This window comes from Aphelocoma coerulescens, unplaced genomic scaffold (genome assembly GCF_041296385.1).
Source record: "Aphelocoma coerulescens isolate FSJ_1873_10779 unplaced genomic scaffold, UR_Acoe_1.0 HiC_scaffold_385, whole genome shotgun sequence".
Taxonomy (NCBI): Eukaryota; Metazoa; Chordata; class Aves; order Passeriformes; family Corvidae; genus Aphelocoma; species Aphelocoma coerulescens.
Window position 1 is genome coordinate 28,202 of NW_027183728.1, and position 20,704 is coordinate 48,905.

The window sequence follows — 20,704 nt, forward strand, 5'->3', positions numbered from 1 at the left end:
ACTGGGAGCTCCATGGCGATGAACACGTCCGTCTGCGGGCACGGGGATACTGGGGGAACTGGGAGCACTGGGAGGGAACTGGGAGGGACTGGGGATACTGGAACAGGCACTGGGGGGGCATTGGGGGTACTGGAAGGGACACTGGAGGCACTGGGAGGGCACTGGGAGGGACTGGGGGCACTGGGAGCTCCACGGCGATGAACACGTCCGTCTGCGGGCACGGGGATACTGGGGGAACTGGGAGCACTGGGAGGGACTGGGGATACTGGAACAGGCACTGGGGGGGGCATTGGGGGTACTGGAAGGGACACTGGAGGCACTGGGGGCACTGGGAGGGACTGGGAGGGACTGGGGGCACTGGGAGGGACTGGGAGGGACTGGGGGCACTGGGGGCACTGGGAGGGACTGGGAGGGACTGGGGGCACTGGGAGCTCCATGGCGATGAACACGTCCGTCTGCGGGCACGGGGATACTGGGGGAACTGGGAGCACTGGGAGGGACTGGGGATACTGGAACAGGCACTGGGGGCACTGGGAGGGACTGGGGGCACTGGGAGCTCCATGGCGATGAACACGTCCGTCTGCGGGCACGGGGATACTGGGGGAACTGGGAGCACTGGGAGGGACTGGGAGGGAACTGGGAGGGACTGGGAAGGACTGGGAGCACTGGGGGCACGGGGAGGGCACTGGGAGCTCCATGGCGATGAACACGTCCGTCTGCGGGGACGGGGATACTGGGGGAACTGGGAGCACTGGGAGGGACTGGGAGGGACTGGGGATACTGGAACAGGCACTGGGGGGGCATTGGGGGTACTGGAAGGGACACTGGAGGCACTGGGAGGGACTGGGGGCACTGGGAGGGCACTGGGAGGGCACTGGGAGCTCCATGGCGATGAACACGTCCATCTGCGGGCACGGGGATACTGGGGGAACTGGGAGCACTGGGAGGGACTGGGAGGGACTGGGGATACTGGAACAGGCACTGGGGGCACTGGGAGGGCACTGGGAGCTCCATGGCGATGAACACGTCCGTCTGCGGGCACGGGGATACTGGGGGAACTGGGAGCACTGGGAGGGACTGGGGGGGAACTGGGAGGGACTGGGAGGGACTGTGAGGGACTGTGAGGGACTGTGAGGGAACTGGGAGGGACTGGGAGCACTGGGAGGGACTGGGGATACTGGAACAGGCACTGGGGGGGCATTGGGGGTACTGGGGGCACTGGGAGGGACTGGGGGCACTGGGAGCTCCATGGCGATGAACACGTCCGTCTGCGGGCACGGGGATACTGGGGGAACTGGGAGCACTGGGAGGGACTGGGGGGGCACTGGGAGGGACTGGGAGCACTGGGAGAGCACTGGAAGAGCACTGGGAGAGCACTGGGAGGGCACTGGGAGGGAACTGGGAGGGAACTGGGAGCACTGGGACAGCACTGGGAGCACTGGGAGAGGCTCTGGGAGCACTGGGAGGGCACTGGGAGCACTGGGAGAGCACTGGGAGGCACTGGGAGCACTGGGAGGGCACTGGGAGAGCACTGGGAGAGCACTGGGAGGGCACTGGGAGGGAACTGGGAGCACTGGGACAGCACTGGGAGCGGCTCTGGGAGCACTGGGAGGGCACTGGGGGCACTGGGGGCACTAGGAGGGCACTGGGGGCACTGGGGAGCACTGGGAGGGCACTGGGAGGGCACTGGGAGGGCACTGGGAGCACTGGGAGGGCACTGGGAGGCACTGGGAGAGCACTGGGAGAGCACTGGGAGGGCACTGGGAGGGAACTGGGAGCACTGGGAGAGCACTGGGAGGGCACTGGGAGGGAACTGGGAGCACTGGGAGAGCACTGGGAGCACTGGGAGAGGCTCTGGGAGCACTGGGAGGGCACTGGGAGCACTGGGAGAGCACTGGGGGCACTGGGAGCACTGGGAGAGGCTCTGGGAGGCACTGGGAGCACTGGGAGGGCACTGGGAGAGCACTGGGAGAGCACTGGGAGGGCACTGAGAGAGCACTGAGAGAGCACTGGGAGCACTGGGAGGGCACTGGGAGAGCACTGGGAGGGCACTGGGAGGGAACTGGGAGCACTGGGAGCACTGGGAGAGCACTGGGAGAGCACTGGGAGGGAACTGGGAGCACTGGGAGCACTGGGAGAGCACTGGGAGAGCACTGGGAGCACTGGGAGGGCACTGAGAGAGCACTGGGAGGGCACTGGGAGCACTGGGAGAGCACTGGGAGGGCACTGAGAGAGCACTGGGAGAGCACTGGGAGAGCACTGGGAGCACTGGGAGAGCACTGGGAGAGCACTGGGAGAGCACTGGGAGGGCACTGGGAGGGAACTGGGAGGGAACTGGGAGCACTGGGACAGCACTGGGAGCACTGGGAGAGGCTCTGGGAGCACTGGGAGGGCACTGGGAGCACTGGGAGAGCACTGGGAGGCACTGGGAGCACTGGGAGGGCACTGGGAAGGCACTGGGAGAGCACTGGGAGCACTGGGAGGGCACTGGGAGAGCACTGGGAGCACTGGGAGGGCACTGGGAGAGCACTGGGAGCACTGGGAGAGGCTCTGGGAGCACTGGGAGGGCACTGGGAGGCACTGGGAGAGCACTGGGAGGGACTGGGAGCAGCTCCCCAGGTACCCCCAGACACCCCCAGACCCCCCCAGCTACCCCCAGGTGCCCCCAGACCCCCCCAGGTGCCCCCCAGACACCCCCAGGTGCCCCCCAGGTGCCCCCAGACACCCCCAGGTACCCCCAGGTGCCCCCAGGTGCCCCCCAGGTGCCCCCCAGACACCCCCAGACACCCCCAGACACCCCCAGGTGCCCCCAGACCCCCCCAGGTGCCCCCCAGACACCCCCAGACCCCCCCAGGTGCCCCCCAGGTGCCCCCAGGCTCACGTTGGTGATGAAGGTGCCGAAGCACTGCACGATGTCGGGGCAGTCGTGGCTCTTCAGCACCACGTCCAGGTGCCCCCCAGGTGCCCCCAGGTGCCCCCCAGACACCCCCAGACACCCCCAGGTGCCCCCAGACACCCCCAGACACCCCCAGGTGCCCCCCAGGTGCCCCCCAGACACCCCCAGACACCCCCAGGTGCCCCCAGGTGCCCCCAGGCTCACGTTGGTGATGAAGGTGCCGAAGCACTGCACGATGTCGGGGCAGTCGTGGCTCTTCAGCACCACGTCCAGGTGCCCCCAGACACCCCCAGGTGCCCCCCAGACACCCCCAGGTGCCCCCAGGTGCCCCCCAGACACCCCCAGACACCCCCAGGTGCCCCCCAGGTGCCCCCAGACACCCCCAGACCCCCCCAGGTGCCCCCCAGGTGCCCCCAGGTGCCCCCAGGCTCACGTTGGTGATGAAGGTGCCGAAGCACTGCACGATGTAGGGGCAGTCGTGGCTCTTCAGCACCACATCCAGGTGCCCCCCAGGTGCCCCCAGGTGCCCCCAGACACCCCCAGACACCCCCAGGTGCCCCCCAGGTGCCCCCAGACACCCCCAGACCCCCCCAGGTGCCCCCCAGACCCCCCCAGGTGCCCCCAGGCTCACGTTGGTGATGAAGGTGCCGAAGCACTGCACGATGTCGGGGCAGTCGTGGCTCTTCAGCACCACGTCCAGGTGCCCCCCAGGTGCCCCCAGGTGCCCCCCAGACACCCCCAGACACCCCCAGGTGCCCCCAGGTGCCCCCCGGCTCACGTTGGTGATGAAGGTGCCGAAGCACCGCACGATGTCGGGGCAGTCGTGGCTCTTCAGCACCACGTCCAGGTGCCCCCAGACACCCCCAGGTGCCCCCCAGACCCCCCCAGGTGCCCCCAGACCCCCCCAGGTGCCCCCCAGGTGCCCCCCAGACCCCCCCAGGTGCCCCCCAGGTGCCCCCAGACACCCCCAGACCCCCCCAGGTGCCCCCAGGTGCCCCCAGGCTCACGTTGGTGATGAAGGTGCCGAAGCACTGCACGATGTCGGGGCAGTCGTGGCTCTTCAGCACCACGTCCAGGTGCCCCCAGGTGCCCCCCAGGTGCCCCCCAGGTGCCCCCCAGACACCCCCAGACCCCCCCAGGTGCCCCCAGGTGCCCCCAGGTGCCCCCCAGGTGCCCCCAGGTGCCCCCCAGGTGCCCCCAGGTGCCCCCAGGTGCCCCCAGGCTCACGTTGGTGATGAAGGTGCCGAAGCACTGCACGATGTCGGGGCAGTCGTGGCTCTTCAGCACCACGTCCAGGTGCCCCCCAGGTGCCCCCAGGTGCCCCCCAGACCCCCCCAGGTACCCCCCAGGTGCCCCCAGACACCCCCAGACACCCCCAGACCCCCCCAGGTGCCCCCCAGGTGCCCCCAGGCTCACGTTGGTGATGAAGGTGCCGAAGCACTGCACGATGTCGGGGCAGTCGTGGCTCTTCAGCACCACGTCCAGGTGCCCCCAGGTGCCCCCCAGGTGCCCCCCAGACACCCCCAGACACCCCCAGGTGCCCCCAGACCCCCCCAGGTGCCCCCAGGTGCCCCCAGACCCCCCCAGGTGCCCCCCAGGTGCCCCCCAGGTGCCCCCCGGCTCACGTTGGTGATGAAGGTGCCGAAGCACTGCACGATGTCGGGGCAGTCGTGGCTCTTCAGCACCACGTCCAGGTGCCCCCAGGTGCCCCCCAGGTGCCCCCCAGACACCCCCAGGTGCCCCCCAGGTGCCCCCCAGGTGCCCCCCAGGTGCCCCCAGACACCCCCAGACACCCCCAGGTGCCCCCCAGGTGCCCCCAGGCTCACGTTGGTGATGAAGGTGCCGAAGCACTGCACGATGTAGGGGCAGTCGTGGCTCTTCAGCACCACGTCCAGGTACCCCCAGGTGCCCCCAGGTGCCCCCAGGTGCCCCCCAGGTGCCCCCAGGTGCCCCCCAGACCCCCCCAGGTGCCCCCCAGGTGCCCCCAGGTGCCCCCAGACACCCCCAGACACCCCCAGGTGCCCCCAGGTGCCCCCCAGGTGCCCCCAGGTGCCCCCAGACACCCCCAGACCCCCCCAGGTGCCCCCCAGGTGCCCCCCAGGTGCCCCCAGGCTCACGTTGGTGATGAAGGTGCCGAAGCACCGCACGATGTCGGGGCAGTCGTGGCTCTTCAGCACCACGTCCAGGTACCCCCCAGGTGCCCCCCAGGTGCCCCCCAGACACCCCCAGACACCCCCAGGTACCCCCAGGTGCCCCCAGACACCCCCAGGTGCCCCCAGACACCCCCAGACACCCCCAGGTGCCCCCCAGGTGCCCCCCAGGTGCCCCCAGGCTCACGTTGGTGATGAAGGTGCCGAAGCACTGCACGATGTAGGGGCAGTCGTGGCTCTTCAGCACCACGTCCAGGTGCCCCCAGGTGCCCCCCAGGTACCCCCAGGTGCCCCCCAGACACCCCCAGACCCCCCCAGGTGCCCCCCAGGTGCCCCCAGGCTCACGTTGGTGATGAAGGTGCCGAAGCACTGCACGATGTAGGGGCAGTCGTGGCTCTTCAGCACCACGTCCAGGTCCATCAGGATCCGCTTGTTCTCCTCGCGGTTCCCCGAGCGCCGCATTTGCTGCGAGGGGGGGGAGGGGGAGGGGAAAGGGGGAGGGTCATGAGGGGGTCGTGGAGAGGTCGGGGGGGGGTCAAGGGGTCGTGGAGGGGTCACGGGGTCGTGGAGGGGTCGTGGAGGGGTCAGGGGGTTGTGGAGGGGTCATAGAGGGGTCAGGGGGTTGTGGAGGGGTCATAGAGGGGTCATGGAGGGGTCGTGGAGGGGTCAGGGGGTCGTGGAGGGGTCGTGGAGGGGTCATAGACGGGTCATGGGGTCGTGGAGAGGTCATGGAGGGGTCAAGGGGTTGTGGAGGGGTCAGGGGGTTGTGGAGGGGTCAGGGGGTCACAGAGGGGTCAGGAGGTTGTGGAGGGGTCATGCGGGGTCATGGGGGGGTCACAGAGTCATGGAGGGGTCAGGGGGTCATGGAGGGGTCAGGGGGTTGTGGAGGGGTCATGGGGCGGTCATGGGGGGTCATGGGGGGGTCACAGGGTTGTGGAGGGGTCAGGGGGGTCGTGGAGGGGTCGTGGAGGGGTCAGGGGGTTGTGGAGGGGTCAGGATTTGTGGAGGGGTCAGGGGGTCATGGAGGGGTCGTGGAGGGGTCAGGGGGTCACGGAGGGGTCATGGAGGGGTCATGGGGTTATGGAGGGGTCAGGGGGTCGTGGAGGGGTCGTGGAGGGGTCATGGAGGGGTCATGGAGGGGTCATGGGGTCATGGAGGGGTCATGGAGGGGTCATGGGGGGTCACAGGGTCATGGAGGGGTCAGGATTTGTGGAGGGGTCAGGGGGTCATGGAGGGGTCAAGGGGTCGTGGAGGGGTCGTGGGGTCATGGAGGCGGGTCATAAGGGGGCACAGGGTCATCGGGGGGTCACAGGGTCAAGGGGGGGTCATGGGGGGGTCGTGGAGGGGTCATGGAGGGGTCGTGGAGGGGTCAGGGGGTCATGGAGGGGTCATGGAGGGGTCATGGAGGGGTTGTGGAGGGGTCGTGGAGGGGTCAGGGGGTCGTGGAGGGGTCATGGGGGATCACAGGGTCATCGGGGGGTCACGGGGTCATGAGGGGGTCACAGGGTCATAAAGGGGTCATGGGATCATGGAGGGGTCGGGGGGGTCACAGGGTCAAGGGGGGGTCATGAGGGGTCATGAGGGGGTCATATAGAGGTCATGGAGGGGTCACAGGGTCATGGAGGGGTCACGGGGTCATGGAGAGGTCAGGGGGTCGTGGAGGGGTCATGGAGGGGTCATGGGGTCATGGAGGGGTCGTGGAGGGGTCAGGGGGTTGTGGAGGGGTCAGGAGGTTGTGGAGGGGTCAGGGGGTCATGGAGGGGTCGTGGAGGGGTCATGGAGGGGTCAGGGGGTCATGGAGGGGTCATGGGGGGTCATGGGGTCATGGAGGGGGGTCATGAGGGGGTCACAGGGTCAAGGGGGGGTCATGAGGGGGTCGTGAGGGGTCACAGGGTCATTGGGGGTCATGGGGGGGTCACAGGGTCATGAGGGGTCAGGGAGTCATGGAGGGGGATCATAAGGGGTCACAAGGTCATGGGGGTTCATGAGGGGGACCATGGGGGGGTCACAGGGTCATTGGGGGGGCCATGGGGGGGCATGGGGTCGTGGGGGGGTCACACAGTCATGGGAGGGTTATGGGGGGTCATAGAGAGGTCATGGAGAGGTCACAGGGTCATGGGGCGGTCATGAGGGGTCACAGGGTCATGGGGGGTCATAGAGGGGTCATGGGGGGGTCACAGGGTCATGGAGGGGTCAGGGGGTCATGGAGGGGGGTCATGAGGGGTCACAGGGTCATGGGGGGGTCACAGAGGGGTCATGGGGTCATGGGGGGTCACAGAGGGGGCATGGGGTCATGGGGGGTCACACAGTCATGGGGGGGTCATGGAGGGGTCACGGGCTCATGGGGGGTCATAGAGAGGTCATGGAGAGGTCACAGGGTCATGGAGGGGTCATGAGGGGGTCACAGGGTCATGGAGGGGTCACGGGGTCATGGAGGGGGGTCATGAGGGGTCACAGGGTCATTGGGGGGGTCATGAGGGGGTCACGGGGTCATGGGGGAGTCATGAGGGGCCACAGGGGGTCACAAAAGGGGCATGGGGTCATTGGGGGGTCACAGAGGGGGCATGGGGTCATGGGGGGTTCAGACAATCATGGGGGGGTCATGGGGGGGTCATAGAGGGAGCATAGGGGGTCACAAAGGGGGCATGGGGTGATGGGGGGGTCATGGAAAGGTCACAGGGGTCATGGGGGGGTCATGAGGGGTCACAGGGTCATGATGGGGTCATGAGCGCAGACACAGGGGGATGATGGGGGGTCACGGGGTCATGGAGGGGTCAGGGGGTCATGGAGGGGGGGTCATGGGGGGGTCCCACAGTCATGGGGGGATCATGGGGAGGTCACAGGGTCATGGGGGGTCATAGAGAGGTCATGGAGGGGTCACAGGGTCATGGGGGGGTCACAAGGGGTCACAGGGGGTCATGGGGGGTCACAAAGGGGTCACAGGGTCATGGGGGGTCACGGGGGGGTCACACAGTCATGGGGGGTCACAGGGTCATGGGAGGGTCACAGGGGGTCACAGGGGGTCACAGGGTCATGGGGGGTCATGAGTGGGGACACGGGGGGGCTCATGGGGGGTCACAGGGTAATGGGGGGTCATGGGGGTCACAGGGTCATGGGAGGGTCACGGGGGGTCACAGGGTCATGAGGAGGTCATGAGCGGGGACACGGGGGGGCTCATGGGGGGTCACAGGGTCATGGGGGGGTCATGGGGGGTCACGGGGGGTCATAAAGGGGTCACAGGGTCGGGGGGGGTTACAGGGTCATGGGGGGGTCACAGGGGGGTCATAAAGGGGTCACAGGGTCATGGGAGGGTCACGGGGGGTCACAGGGGGGTCATGGGGTCACAGGGTCATGAGGAGGTCATGGGGGGTCACAGGGTCATGAGGGGTCACAGGGGGGTCATAAAGGGGTCACAGGGTCATGGGGGATCACGGGGGTCACGGGGGGGTCATGGGGGTCACAGGGTCATGGGGGGGTGACAGGGTCATGAGGGGTCACAGGGGGTGACGGGGGGGTGACGGGGGGGTCACAGGGGGGTGACGGCCCCACCTTGACGGCGATGACGTGGCCGGTCTTGCGGAAGCGCATCTTCCACACCTGCCCGCAGGTGCCGCTGCCGATCTCGCCCAGGTTCTCCAGGTCGTTGATCTCCGCCTGGTACCGCTGGGGGGGCACCGGGGGGGGGGGTCAGGGACCACCTGGGAGTCAGGGACCACCGGGGGAACCCCCGGGACCACCTGGGGCACCCCTGGGACACTCCTGAGCTCACCTGGGGAACCCCCGGGATCACCTGGGGCACCCCTGGGACCACCTGGGGCACCCCTGGGACACTCCTGAGCTCACCTGGGGAACCCCCGGGATCACCTGGGGCACCCCTGGGACCACCTGGGGCACCCCCAAGATCACCTGGGGCACCCCTGAGATCACCTGGGGAACCCCCGGGACCACCTGGGGCACCCCTGGGACCACCTGGGGAACCCCCGGGATCACCTGGGGCACCCCTGGGACCACCTGGGGAACCCCTGAGATCACCTGGGGCACCCCTGGGACACCCCCAAGATCACCTGGGACACCCCTGAGATCACCTGGGGCACCCCCGGGACCACCTGGGGAACCCCTGAGATCACCTGGGGCACCCCTGGGACACCCCTGAGATCACCTGGGGAACCCCTGGGACACTCCTGAGCTCTCCTGAGACACCCTTGGGATCATCTGGGACACCCTGGGACACCTCTGGGCTCACCTGGGGCACCCCTGAGCTCTCCTGGGGCACCCCTGGGATCACCTGGGACACCCCTGGGACCACCTGGGGCACCCCTGAGCTCAGCTGGGGCACCCCTGACACACCCCTGGGCTCACCTGGGCTCACCTCGGGCCCCCCCAAGCTCACCTGGGGCACCCCTGAGACACCCCTGGGCACATCTGGGACACTCCTGAGCTCACCTGGGACACCCTGGGACACCCCCGAGCTCACCTGGGGCACCCCTGGGACACCCCCGAGCTCACCTGGGGCACCCCCAGGACAACCCAGGGATCACCTGGGGCACCCCTGAGCTCACCTGGGACACCTGAGACACCCCTGGGCCCATCTGGGGCACCCACAGGCTCACCTGGGGCATCCCTGAGCTCACCTGGGGCAACCCCGGGCTCACCTGCAGCACCCCTGGGGCACCCCTGGGACCCCCCCCAGGCTCCCCTGTGCCCCCACGGCCAGGTAACCCCCCGGGTAACCCCTCCCCCACCCCCCCCATGGTCACCTGTGCCCTCCCCGTGTCCCTCCACAGCCAGGCGCCCCCACCCCCGCTCACCTGTCCCCCCCCATCAGGTACCCCCCCTGTGCCCCCCCCGGGACCCCTCACCCACCTGTGCCCTCAGGCCTGGGCACCCCCCATGGCCAGGTACCCCCTGTCACCCCCCCCACACCCCCCGTGCCCCCCCCATCGCTCACCTGTGCCCCCCCCACGGTCAGGTACCCCCCCATGTGTCCCCTGTGCCCCCCCATCACTCACCTGTGCCCCCCCGTGCCCCCCATCGCTCACCTGCCCCCCACAGTCAAGTACCCCCCCTGTGCCCCCCCTGCCACTCACCTGTGCCCCCCCACGGTCAGGTACCCCCCCCATGTGCCCCCTGTGCCCCCCATCGCTCACCTGTGCCCCCCCACGGTCAGGTACCCCCCCTGTGCCCCCCCTGTGCCCCCCGTCACTCACCTGTGCCCCCCCACGGTCAGGTACCCCCCTCCATGCCCCCCCACACCCCCCGTGCCCCCTGTCGCTCACCTGTGCCCCCCCCATGGTCAGGTACCCCCCCTGTGCCCCATGTGCCCCCCCCCATCGCTCACCTGCCCCCCACAGTCAAGTACCCCCCCTGTGCCCCCCCTGCCACTCACCTGTGCCCCCCCACGGTCAGGTACCCCCCCCATGTGCCCCCTGTGCCCCCCATCGCTCACCTGTGCCCCCCCACGGTCAGGTACCCCCCCTGTGCCCCCCCTGTGCCCCCCGTCACTCACCTGTGCCCCCCCACGGTCAGGTACCCCCCTCCATGCCCCCCCACACCCCCCGTGCCCCCTGTCGCTCACCTGTGCCCCCCCCATGGTCAGGTACCCCCCCTGTGCCCCATGTGCCCCCCCCCATCGCTCACCTGCCCCCCACAGTCAAGTACCCCCCCCGTGCCCCCCCTGCCACTCACCTGTGCCCCCCCACGGTCAGGTACCCCCCCACACCCCCTGTGCCCCCCATCGCTCACCTGTGCCCCCCCACGGTCAGGTACCCCCCCTGTGCCCCATGTGCCCCCTGTGCCCCCCATCGCTCACCTGTGCCCCCCCCATCGCTCACCTGTGCCCCCCCATGGTCAGGTACCCCCCCCATGTGCCCCCTGTGCCCCCCCATCGCTCACCTGTGCCCCCACGGTCAGGTACCCCCTGTGCCCCCCCTGTACCCCCCCCGTGCCCCCCCGTGCCCCCCGTCGCTCACCTGCCCCCCCACGGTCAGGTACCCCGTCTGTTTCATGATCTCCTGCAGCTTCTGGTCGATCTCGATGCTGGGAAGGCAACGGGAGAGCTCAGCCAATCAGCGCAGGGCACGGGGAGAGCCCGACCAATCAGCTCAGTGCATTGGGAGGCCTCAGCCAATCAGCTCAGGGCATGGGGAGAGCCCGGCCAATCAGCTCAGGGTGTTGGGAGAGCCTGACCAATCAGCTCAGGGCATTGGGAGAGCCCAGCCAATCAGCTCAGGGCATTGGGAGAGCTCAGCCAATCAGCTCAGGGCATGGGGAGAGCCCGGCCAATCAGCTCAGGGAATTGGGAGAGCCCGGCCAATCAGCTCAAGGCATGGGGAGAGCCTGGCCAATCAGCTCAGACCATTGGGAGATCCCAGCCAATCAGCTCAGGGCATTGGGAGGTCCTGGCCAATCAGCTCAGAGAATTGGGAGACCCCAGCCAATCAGCTCAGGGCATGGGGAGAGCTCAGCCAATCAGCTCAGGGCATGGGGAGAGCCCGGCCAATCAGCTCAGGGAATTGGGAGAGCTCAGCCAATCAGCTCAGGGAATTGGGAGAGCTCAGCCAATCAGCTCAGGGAATTGGGAGATCCCAGCCAATCAGCTCAGGGCATGGGGAGAGCCCGGCCAATCAGCTCAAGGCATGGGGAGATCCTGGCCAATCAGCTCAGGGCATGGGGAGATCCCAGCCAATCAGCACGGAGGGAGCCCGGCCAATCAGCAGCCAGGGAACCGCAGCTCTGGCCAATCCAAGCACAGGGAGTCCTGCCCGGCCAATCAGCACCCAGGGCTCCAGGTCAGCCGACCAATCAGCACCCAGCAGGCCCTGCCCGGCCAATCAGCACCCAGGGGCCCTCGCACTGCTGGCCAATGAGCGCACAGCTCTCCTGCCCGCTCGGCCAATCAGCAGCTGGGATCCGCTGAGCCATCGACCAATCAGCAGCTGCAGGCCGGGGCGCAGCCAATCAGAGCTGGGGATCGCTCTGCAGCTCTGGCCAATGAGAACACAGCGCTCCCCGGAGCTCTGCCAATCAGGGCCGGCGAGCCCTCAGAGCAGCGGCCAATCAGCACCCACGGGCTCCCGAACACCCGACCAATGGCGGGGCAGCGCCTCCTGCCCGGCCAATCAGAGCTCGCGATCCCCTCGGATCCCTGGCCAATCAGAGCACAGGATCTCCCTGAACCGCCGGCCAATCAGCAGCTGCCGACTCCCGCCCATCCGACCAATCAGCTCACGGTATTGCCCTGGAGCCCCACCCAATCAGAGCACAGGAGCCTCCCTGACCTCTGGCCAATCAGGACGCGTGGCCCTCCGCTGGCCAATCAGAGCACGGGATCCCCCCCAGACCCCTGGCCAATCAGGGCCCGCGATTCTCCTGGATTTCTGGCCAATCAGAACACTCGATCCCTGCAGGCCTGAGGCCAATCAGAGCCCAGGAACCTCCCTGACCTCTGGCCAATCAGAGCCCAGGAATCTCCCTAACCTCTGGCCAATCAGAGCACAGGATTGCCCTGGACCTCTGTCCAATCAGAGCACAGGGTCTTCACGGACCACTGGCCAATCAGAGCACAGCATCATCCCTGCCCTATGGCCAATCAGAGCACAGGATACACCCCAAAATCTCCGGCCAATCAGAGAAAAGGATCTCCCCAGCCCTCTGCCGAATCAGAGCACAGGATCTCTCCACCTCTCCAGCCAATCAGAACACAGGATCCCCCCAAAATTTCAGCCAATCAGAACACAGGATCCCCCCAACACTCCAGCCAATCAGAGCACAGGATCCCCCCAGCCAATCAGAACACAGGCTCTCCCCAACACTCCAGCCAATCAGAACACAGGACCCCCCTCCACCCAATCAGAACACAGGATCCCCCCGCCAAACCTCCAGCCAATGAGAGCACAGGAGCCGGACAAAATCTCCGGCCAATCAGAACACAGAATCTCCTCAACTCTCCAGCCAATCAGAACACAGGACCCCCCTCTACCCAATCAGAACACAGGATCCCCCCCCCCCAACCCTCCAGCCAATCAGAACACAGGACCCCCCTGCAGCCAATCAGAACACAGGACCCCCCTCCACCCAATCAGAACACAGGACGCCCAACAACCAATCAGAACACAGAATCCCCCCAACCCTCCAGCCAATCAGAACACAGGATCCCCCCCCACCCTCCAGCCAATCAGAGCACAGCACCCCCCTCCACCCAATCAGAACAGAGGATCCCGCCCCCAACCCCCCAGCCAATCAGAACACAGGACCCCCCTCCAGCCAATCAGAACACAGGACCCTCAACAACCAATCAGAACACAGATCCCCCCCAACCCTCCACCCAATCAAAACACAGGACCCCCCCTCCACCCAATCAGAACACAGAATCCCCCCAAACCCTTCAACCAATCGGAACACAGGACCCCCCTTCACCCAATCAGAACACAGAACCCCCCACCAGCCAATCAGAACACAGGACCCTCCTCCACCCAATCAGAACACAGGGCCCCCCCCCACCCTCCAACCAATCAGAACCCAGAACCCCCCTTCACCCAATCAGAGCACAGCACCCCCCTCCACCCAATCAGAACAGAGGATCCCACCCCCAACCCCCCAGCCAATCAGAACACAGGACCCCCCACCACCCAATCAGAACACAGGATCCCCCCCAACCCTCCACCCAATCAAAACACAGGACACTCCTCCACCCAATCAGAGCACAGCACCCCCCTCCACCCAATCAGAACACAGGATCCCCCCCACCCTCCAGCCAATCAGAACCCAGAACCCCCCTCCACCCCACCCCACCCCACCCTACCCTCCCCCCCGTCCCCTCCAGCCAATCAGCAGGCGGGGGGGGTCTCCCCGCGGGCCAATCAGGGCTCGGGGGCGGGGCCTCACCTCTCGAGGCTGCGCGGCACCAGGAAGGGGGGCGGGGGCAGCCCCAGCATCTGCCGGGGCCGGGGGGGGGGCGCGGGCTGGGGGCTCTCGGGGGGCCCCCCCCGGCCCCCCTCGCTCACCAGGGGCAGCTGCAGAGCTGGGGGAGGGGGGGAGAGAAGCGTCAGGGACCCCAAAATCGGGGAGAGAACCCCAAAATTTGGGGAGACACGAACGGGGACCCCAAAATTGGTGTTGGGGGGGGGGAAGAAGAGAGAGAAACCCCGGAGGGACCCCAAAAGTGGGGAGAGGGGCGTCAGGAACCCCAAAATGGAGGGGAAGGGGGAGTCAGCACCCCAAAAATGGAGAGAAAACCCCAAAAATGAGGGGATCAACATCAGCACCCCAAAAACCGGGACAAAACCCCAAAAATGGGGAAACACAAATGGGGACCCCAAAATTGGTGGGGGGGGGGGGGGAGAAGAGAGAGAGAAACCCCGGAGGGACCCCAAAATGGAGGGGAAGGGGGAGTCAGCACCCCAAAAATGGGGGGGACAAGATCAGCACCCCAAAAACGGGGAGAGAACCCCAAAAATGAGGGGATGAACATCAGCACCCCAAAAACGGGGATAAAACCCCAAAAATGGGGAAACACAAATGGGGACCCCAAAATTGGTGTGGGGGGTGGGGGAAGAGAGAGAGAAACCCCGGAGGGACCCCAAAACTGGGGAGAGGGGCGTCAGGAACCCCAAAATGGAGGGGAAGGGGGAGTCAGCGCCCCAAAAATGGGAGGGACAAGATCAGCACCCCAAAATCGGGGACAGAACCCCAAAAATGGGGGGATGAACATCAGCACCCCAAAAACGGGGATAAAACCCCAAAAATGGGGAAACACAAACGGGGACCCCAAAAATTGGTGTTGGGGGTGGGGGGGAAGAGAGAGAAACCCCTGAGGGGCCCCAAAAGTGGGGAGAGGGGCGTCAGGAACCCCAAAATGGAGGGGAAGGGGGAGTCAGCGCCCCCAAAAATGGGGGAGAGCACCCCAAAAATGAGGGGAGAGAACCCCAAAAATGAGGGGATGAACATCAGCACCCCAAAAACCGGGACAAAACCCCAAAAATGGGGGCGATCAACATCAGCACCCCAAAAACGGGGATAAAACCCCAAAAATGGGGAAACACAAATGGGGACCCCAAAATTGGTGTGGGGGGGGGGGAGAAGAGAGAGAGAAACCCCGGAGGGACCCCAAAATGGAGGGGAAGGGGGAGAGTCAGCACCCCAAAAATGGGGGGGGACAAGATCAGCACCCCAAAAACGGGGAGAGAACCCCAAAAATGAGGGGGGACGAACATCAGCACCCCAAAAAGGGGGGGGCAGAGCCAGCAGGAATCCCAAAATGAAGGGGGGAGCCCCAAAAACGGAGATCGGACAAAAAGGACCCATGGGGGACCCCAAAAATGGGGGGGGGGGGAGGGGCACAGAGAACCCCCACGAGCCCTCCCCAAAAATCCTCCCCCTTGTCCCGGGGCCCCCGTCCCAGTTTGGACCAGTCTGGCCCCGTTCCAGCCCCGATTTCCCCCAGTTTTGCCCCTTCCTCTCCTCTTTTTATGGTTTTTTGCCCCATTTTTCCCCTCCCTGCTCCATTTTCCCCATTTTCCCCATTCCTGCCCCATTTTCCCTCAATTTTCCTCCTTCCTGCCCCGTTTTCCCCCATCCTCCCCCATTTCTGCCCCGTTTCCCCCATTTTTACCCCATTTCTGCCCCATTCTCCCCAATTTCTGCCCCATTTTCCCCTTCCTGCCCCATTTCCCCCCATTTCTGCCCCATTTTCCCCTCAATTTCCCCCCATTTCTGCCCCATTTTCCCTCAAGTTTCCCCCCATTTCTGCCCCATTTCCCCCATTCCTGCCCCTTTTTTCCCCCACTCTTGCCCCACTTCCCCATTCCTGCCCCAATTTCCCTCAATTTCTGCCCCATTCTCCCCAATTTCTGCGCCAATTTCCCCCCATTCCTGCCCCATTTTCCTTTTTCTTGCCCCATTTTCCCCCTTCCTGCCCCATTTCCCCCGCCATTTCTACCCCATTTTCCCTCATTTTTCCCCCATTTCTCCCCTTCCTGCCCCGTTCTCCCGTTTCTGCCCCATTTCCCCCCATTTTCCCTCTTTCTCCCCCCATTTTTCCCCATTTCTGCCCAATTTCCCCCCATTTCCCCCCATTTTCCCCCATTTTTACCCATTTCTGCCCCATTTTCCCCATTTTTACCCCATTTCTGCCCCATTTTCCCTCAATTTCCCCCAACTTCTGCCCCATTCTCCCCATTCCTGCCCCATTTCCACCCCATTTTTCCCCATTTTTCCCCCTTCCTGCTCCATTTCCCCCCCATTTCTGCCCCATTTCCCCTCAATTTCCCCATTCCTGCCCCATTTTTTCCTCTTCCCATCCCTTTTTCTCCCACTCTTGCCCCGATTTCCCCCATTCCTGCCCCATTTTCCTTTTCCTTGCCCCATTTTCCCCTTCCTGCCCCAATTTCCACCCATTTCTGCCCCATTTTCCCTCAATTTCCCCCCATTCCTGCCCCAATTTTTCCCCTTCCTGCCCAATTTCCCCCATTCCTGCCCAATTTCCCCCATTTCTGCCCAATTTTCCCCATTTCTGCCCCATTTTCCCTCATTTTTTCCCCCATTTCCCCCATTCCTGCCCCAATTTCCCTCAATTTCTGCCCCATTTCTGCCCCATTTTCCCTCATTTTTCCCCCATTTCTCCCCTTCCTGCCCCGTTTTCCCGGTTTCTGCCCCCATTTTCCCTCTTTCTCCCCCCCATCCTGCCCCATTTCCCCCCATTTTCACCCCATTTCTGCCCCATTTTCCCTCCTTCCTGCCCCAATTTTCCCCCTTCCTGCCCCATTTCCCATTTCTGCCCCATTTCCCCCCATTTCTGCCCCATTTCCCCTCAATTTCCCCATTCCTGCCCCTTTTTTTCCTCTTCCCATCCCTTTTTCTCCCACTCTTGCCCAATTTTCCCCATTCCTGCCCCATTTTCCCTCTTTCTCCCCCCCATCCTGCCCCATTTCTGCCCCATTTCCCCCCATTTTCACCCCATTTCTGCCCCATTTTCCCTCATTTTCCCCCCATTTCCCCCGTTCCTGCCCCATTTTCCCTCTTTCTCCCCCCATTTTTCCCCATTCCCCCCAATTTCTTCCCCATTTCTGCCCCCATTCCTGCCCCAATTTCCCCCTTTCTTGCCCCCAATTTTCCCCATTTCTGCCCCATTTCCCCCATTTTCCCCATTTTTACCCCATTCCTGCCCCATTTTCCCCCTTTCTTGCCCCAATTTTCCCCATTTCTGCCCCATTTCCCCCCATTTTCCCCATTTTTACCCCATTCCTGCCCAATTTCCCCCTTCCTGCCCCATTTCCCCCCATTCCTGCCCCATTTTCCCTCTTTCTCCCCCCCATTTTCCCTCAATTTTTACCCATTTCTGCCCAATTTCTGCCCATTTTTCCCCCTTCCTGCCCCGTTTTTCCCCCATTCCCCCCAATTTCTGCCCCATTTTCCCCATTTTTACCCAATTTCCCCCCCATTTCCCTATTCCTGCCCCCAATTTCTGCCCCATTTCCCTTAATTTTCCCCCTTCCTGCCCCATTTTCCCTCTTTCTCCCCAAATTTCTTGCCCAATTTTTCCACATTTCTGCCCCATTTTCCCCCCTTCCTGCCCCATTTCCCCCAATTTCCCCCCATTTCCCCCCCATTTCCCCATTTCTGCCCCATTTTCCCTCTTTCTCCCCAAATTTCTGCCCCATTTTCCCCCTCCCCCCCTCCTCTCCCCATCCCCCACCCCTCCCCTCCCCCCTCCTTTTTCCCGTTTTTCCCCCGGTTTTGCCCCATTCCCGTTCCCGAGCGGCCGCATGCGCCACGGGGCCGCTGGGGGGCGCACTCCATGCCACAGCCGGGGGGGGGGAGGGGCAATCGGGTGGGGGGGGAGGGGCACGGGGGCATTCCGGGGGGGGAGGGGCAATGGGGGACATTCCGGGGGGGGAGGGGCAATGGGGGACATTCCGGGGGGGGAGGGGACAATCGGGGGGGGGGGGGAGGGGACATTCGAGGGGGGGGAGGGGACATTCCGGGGGGGGAGGGGCAATGGGGGACATTCCGGGGGGGGGAGGGGCAATGGGGGACATTCCGGGGGGGGGAGGGGGCAATGGGGACATTCCGGGGGGGGGAGGGGACATTCGGGGGGGGAGGGGAGATTCTGGGGGAGGAGGGGCAATGGGGGACATTCGGGGGGGGGAGGGGGGGAGGGGGCATTCGGGGGGGGAGGGGCACGGGGAAATTCGGGGGGGGGAGGGGCAATCGGGGGGGGAGGGGCAATGGGGGACATTCGGTGGGGGAGGGGCAATCGGGGGGGGGAGGGGCACGAGGACATTCCGGGGGGGGGGAGGGGACATTCGGCGGGGGAGGGGAGATTCTGGGGGGGGAGGGGCAATGGGGGACATTCGGGGGGGGAGGGGCAATTGGGGACATTCCGGGGGGGGAGGGGCAATCGGGGGGGGGAGGGGCACGAGGACATTCCGGGGGGGGGAGGGGCAAAGGTGACATTCCGGGTGGGGGGAGGGGACATTCGGCAGGGGAGGGGACATTCTCGGGGGGGGAGGGGCAATGGCGGGGGGAGGGGCACGGGGGCATTCCGGGGGGGGAGGGGACATTGTGGGGGGGGGAGGGGCAATGGGGGACATTCGGGGGGGGAGGGGACATTCGGGGGGGGGGAGGGGCACGGGGACATTCCGGGGGGGGGAGGGGCAATCGGGGAGGGGGAGGGGTCACACACGGAGGGGGAGGGGTTATTCGGGGGAAGGGGGGAGGAGTCATTGGGGGGAGGGGTCATTGGGGGGAGGGGAGAGGGGTCTTTAGGGGAGGGGGAGGGGAGGAGGGGCAGGAGCAGTGGGGGAGGGGGGGTGGGGGTTGGGGTGGGGCAAGGGTGGGGGAGGGGCGGTTCAATGGGGGGTGGGGGATTGGGCAGAGGTGGGGGAGGGGTGGGGGTGGGGCGCTGGGGAGGGGTTGTGGGGGGGTGGTGGGGTGGGGGAGGGGCGGTTCAATGCAGGGTGGGGGAGGGGCTGTTCCATGGGGGAGGGGCGGGGTGTGGGGGAGGGGTGGTGGGGGAGGGGCAGTTGAATGGGGTGGGGGAGGGGCGGTTCTGGGGGGGTGGGGGAGGGGCGGTGCCATGGAGGGTGGGGGTGGGGCGGGGTGGGGGGGGAGGGGCGGTTGAACGGGGGTGGGGGGAGGGGCGGTTTCATGGAGGGTGGGGGAGGGGCGGTTCATTGCGGGATGGGGGAGGGGCGGTTCCATGGGGTGGGGGAGGGGCGGTGGGGGGAGGGGCAGGGGCGGAGAAGGGGCGGTTCCGGGGGGTGGGGGAGGGGCGGTTCAATGCGGGGTGGGGGAGGGGCGGTTCAATGGGGGAGGGGCGGTTCCATGGGGTGGGGGAGGGGGCGGGTGGGGGAGGGGCGGTGGGGGAGGGGCATGGGTGGGGGAGGGGCTGTTCCATGGAGGGTGGGGGAGGGGCGGTGGGGGAGGGGCGGTTAAATGGGGGGGAGGGGCGGTTGAACGGGGCGGTGGGGGAGGGGCGGGGGTGGGGGAGGGGCGGTTCCATGGGGTGGGGGAGGGGCAGGGGTGGGGGAGGGGCGGGGGTGGGGGAGGGGCGGTACCTGCTCGCTGGGACGGAGCGGGGGCGGGGCTGAGGGTGATGACGATGACTGAGGGGGTGGGGGAGGGGCGGGGTGGGGGGGAGGGGGAGGGGCGCGGGGGGGAGGGGGAGGGGCGGGGGTGGGGGAGGGGCGGAGAAAATAAAAAAAAATTGGGGGGAAAAAGGGAAATAAAGAGAAAAAAAAAATCGGTGAATTTGGGGAAATTGGGGGGGGAGGGGCGGAGGGGGAGGGGCAGAGGGGGGAGGGGCGGGGGGGGAGGGGGCGGGAATTGGGGGGAATTGAGGGGAAATTTGGGCAAAAATCGATTGAAATTGGGAGGAAATGAAGTAAAATTAAGGAAAATTCAATTCAAATTTGGGGGGGGAAAATTAAATTTGGGGGAAATGAATCGAAATTGGGGAAAAATTGAATTTAAATTTGGGGGAATTAATTTAAATTTGGGGAAAATTAATTTAAATTGGGGAAAATTAATTTAAATTGGGAGAAATTAATTGAAATTTGGGGGAAAATTGAATTTAAATTTGGGGGAAAAATTGATTTAAATTGAGAAAAAATTAATTCAAATTTGGGAAAAATGAATTTAAATTCGGGAGAAATTAATTGAAATTTGGGAAAAATTGAATTTAAAATTTGGGGGAATTTATTTAAATTTGGGGGAAAATGAATTTAATTTGGGGAAAATTAATTTAAATTGGGAGAAATTAATGGAAATTTGGGAAAATGAATTGAAATTGGGGAGAAATTGAATTTAAATTTGGGGGAAAATCGATTTAAATTGAGAAAAAATTAATTAAAATTTGGGGAAAATTAATTTTATTTGGGGAAAATTAATTTTAATTTGAGAGAAATTAATTGAAATTTAGGGAAAATTGAACTTAAATTGAGAAAAATGAAGTTAAATTGGGAAAATTAATTCAAATTTGGGGAAAATCAATTTAAATTTGGGGGAAATGAATTGAAATTGGGGAAAATTAATTTAAATTGGGAGAAAATTGAATTAAATTGGGAAAAAATTAATTCAAATTTGGGAAAAATGAATTTAAATTTGGGAGAAATGAATTGAAATTTGGGAAAAAATTGAATTTAAATTTGGGGGAATTTAT

At 64.3% G+C, this 20,704-nt stretch overlaps 1 protein-coding gene across 1 annotated transcript in view; it reads right to left on the minus strand.

Moving 5' to 3' along the window:
• MAP2K7 (mitogen-activated protein kinase kinase 7) overlaps window positions 1-20,704 on the minus strand; it is a 49,456-nt gene that overhangs the window by 17,393 nt on the left and 11,359 nt on the right. Inside the window, exons 2-6 of the mRNA XM_068999428.1 lie at window positions 19,602-19,649; window positions 13,930-14,065; window positions 11,016-11,082; window positions 8,596-8,709; window positions 5,392-5,511 (exon numbers count right to left, since the gene is read on the minus strand). Of these exons, the coding sequence (XP_068855529.1) occupies window positions 5,392-5,511; window positions 8,596-8,709; window positions 11,016-11,082; window positions 13,930-14,065; window positions 19,602-19,649 (485 nt within the window). The remainder of the gene's footprint in view (window positions 1-5,391; window positions 5,512-8,595; window positions 8,710-11,015; window positions 11,083-13,929; window positions 14,066-19,601; window positions 19,650-20,704) is intronic.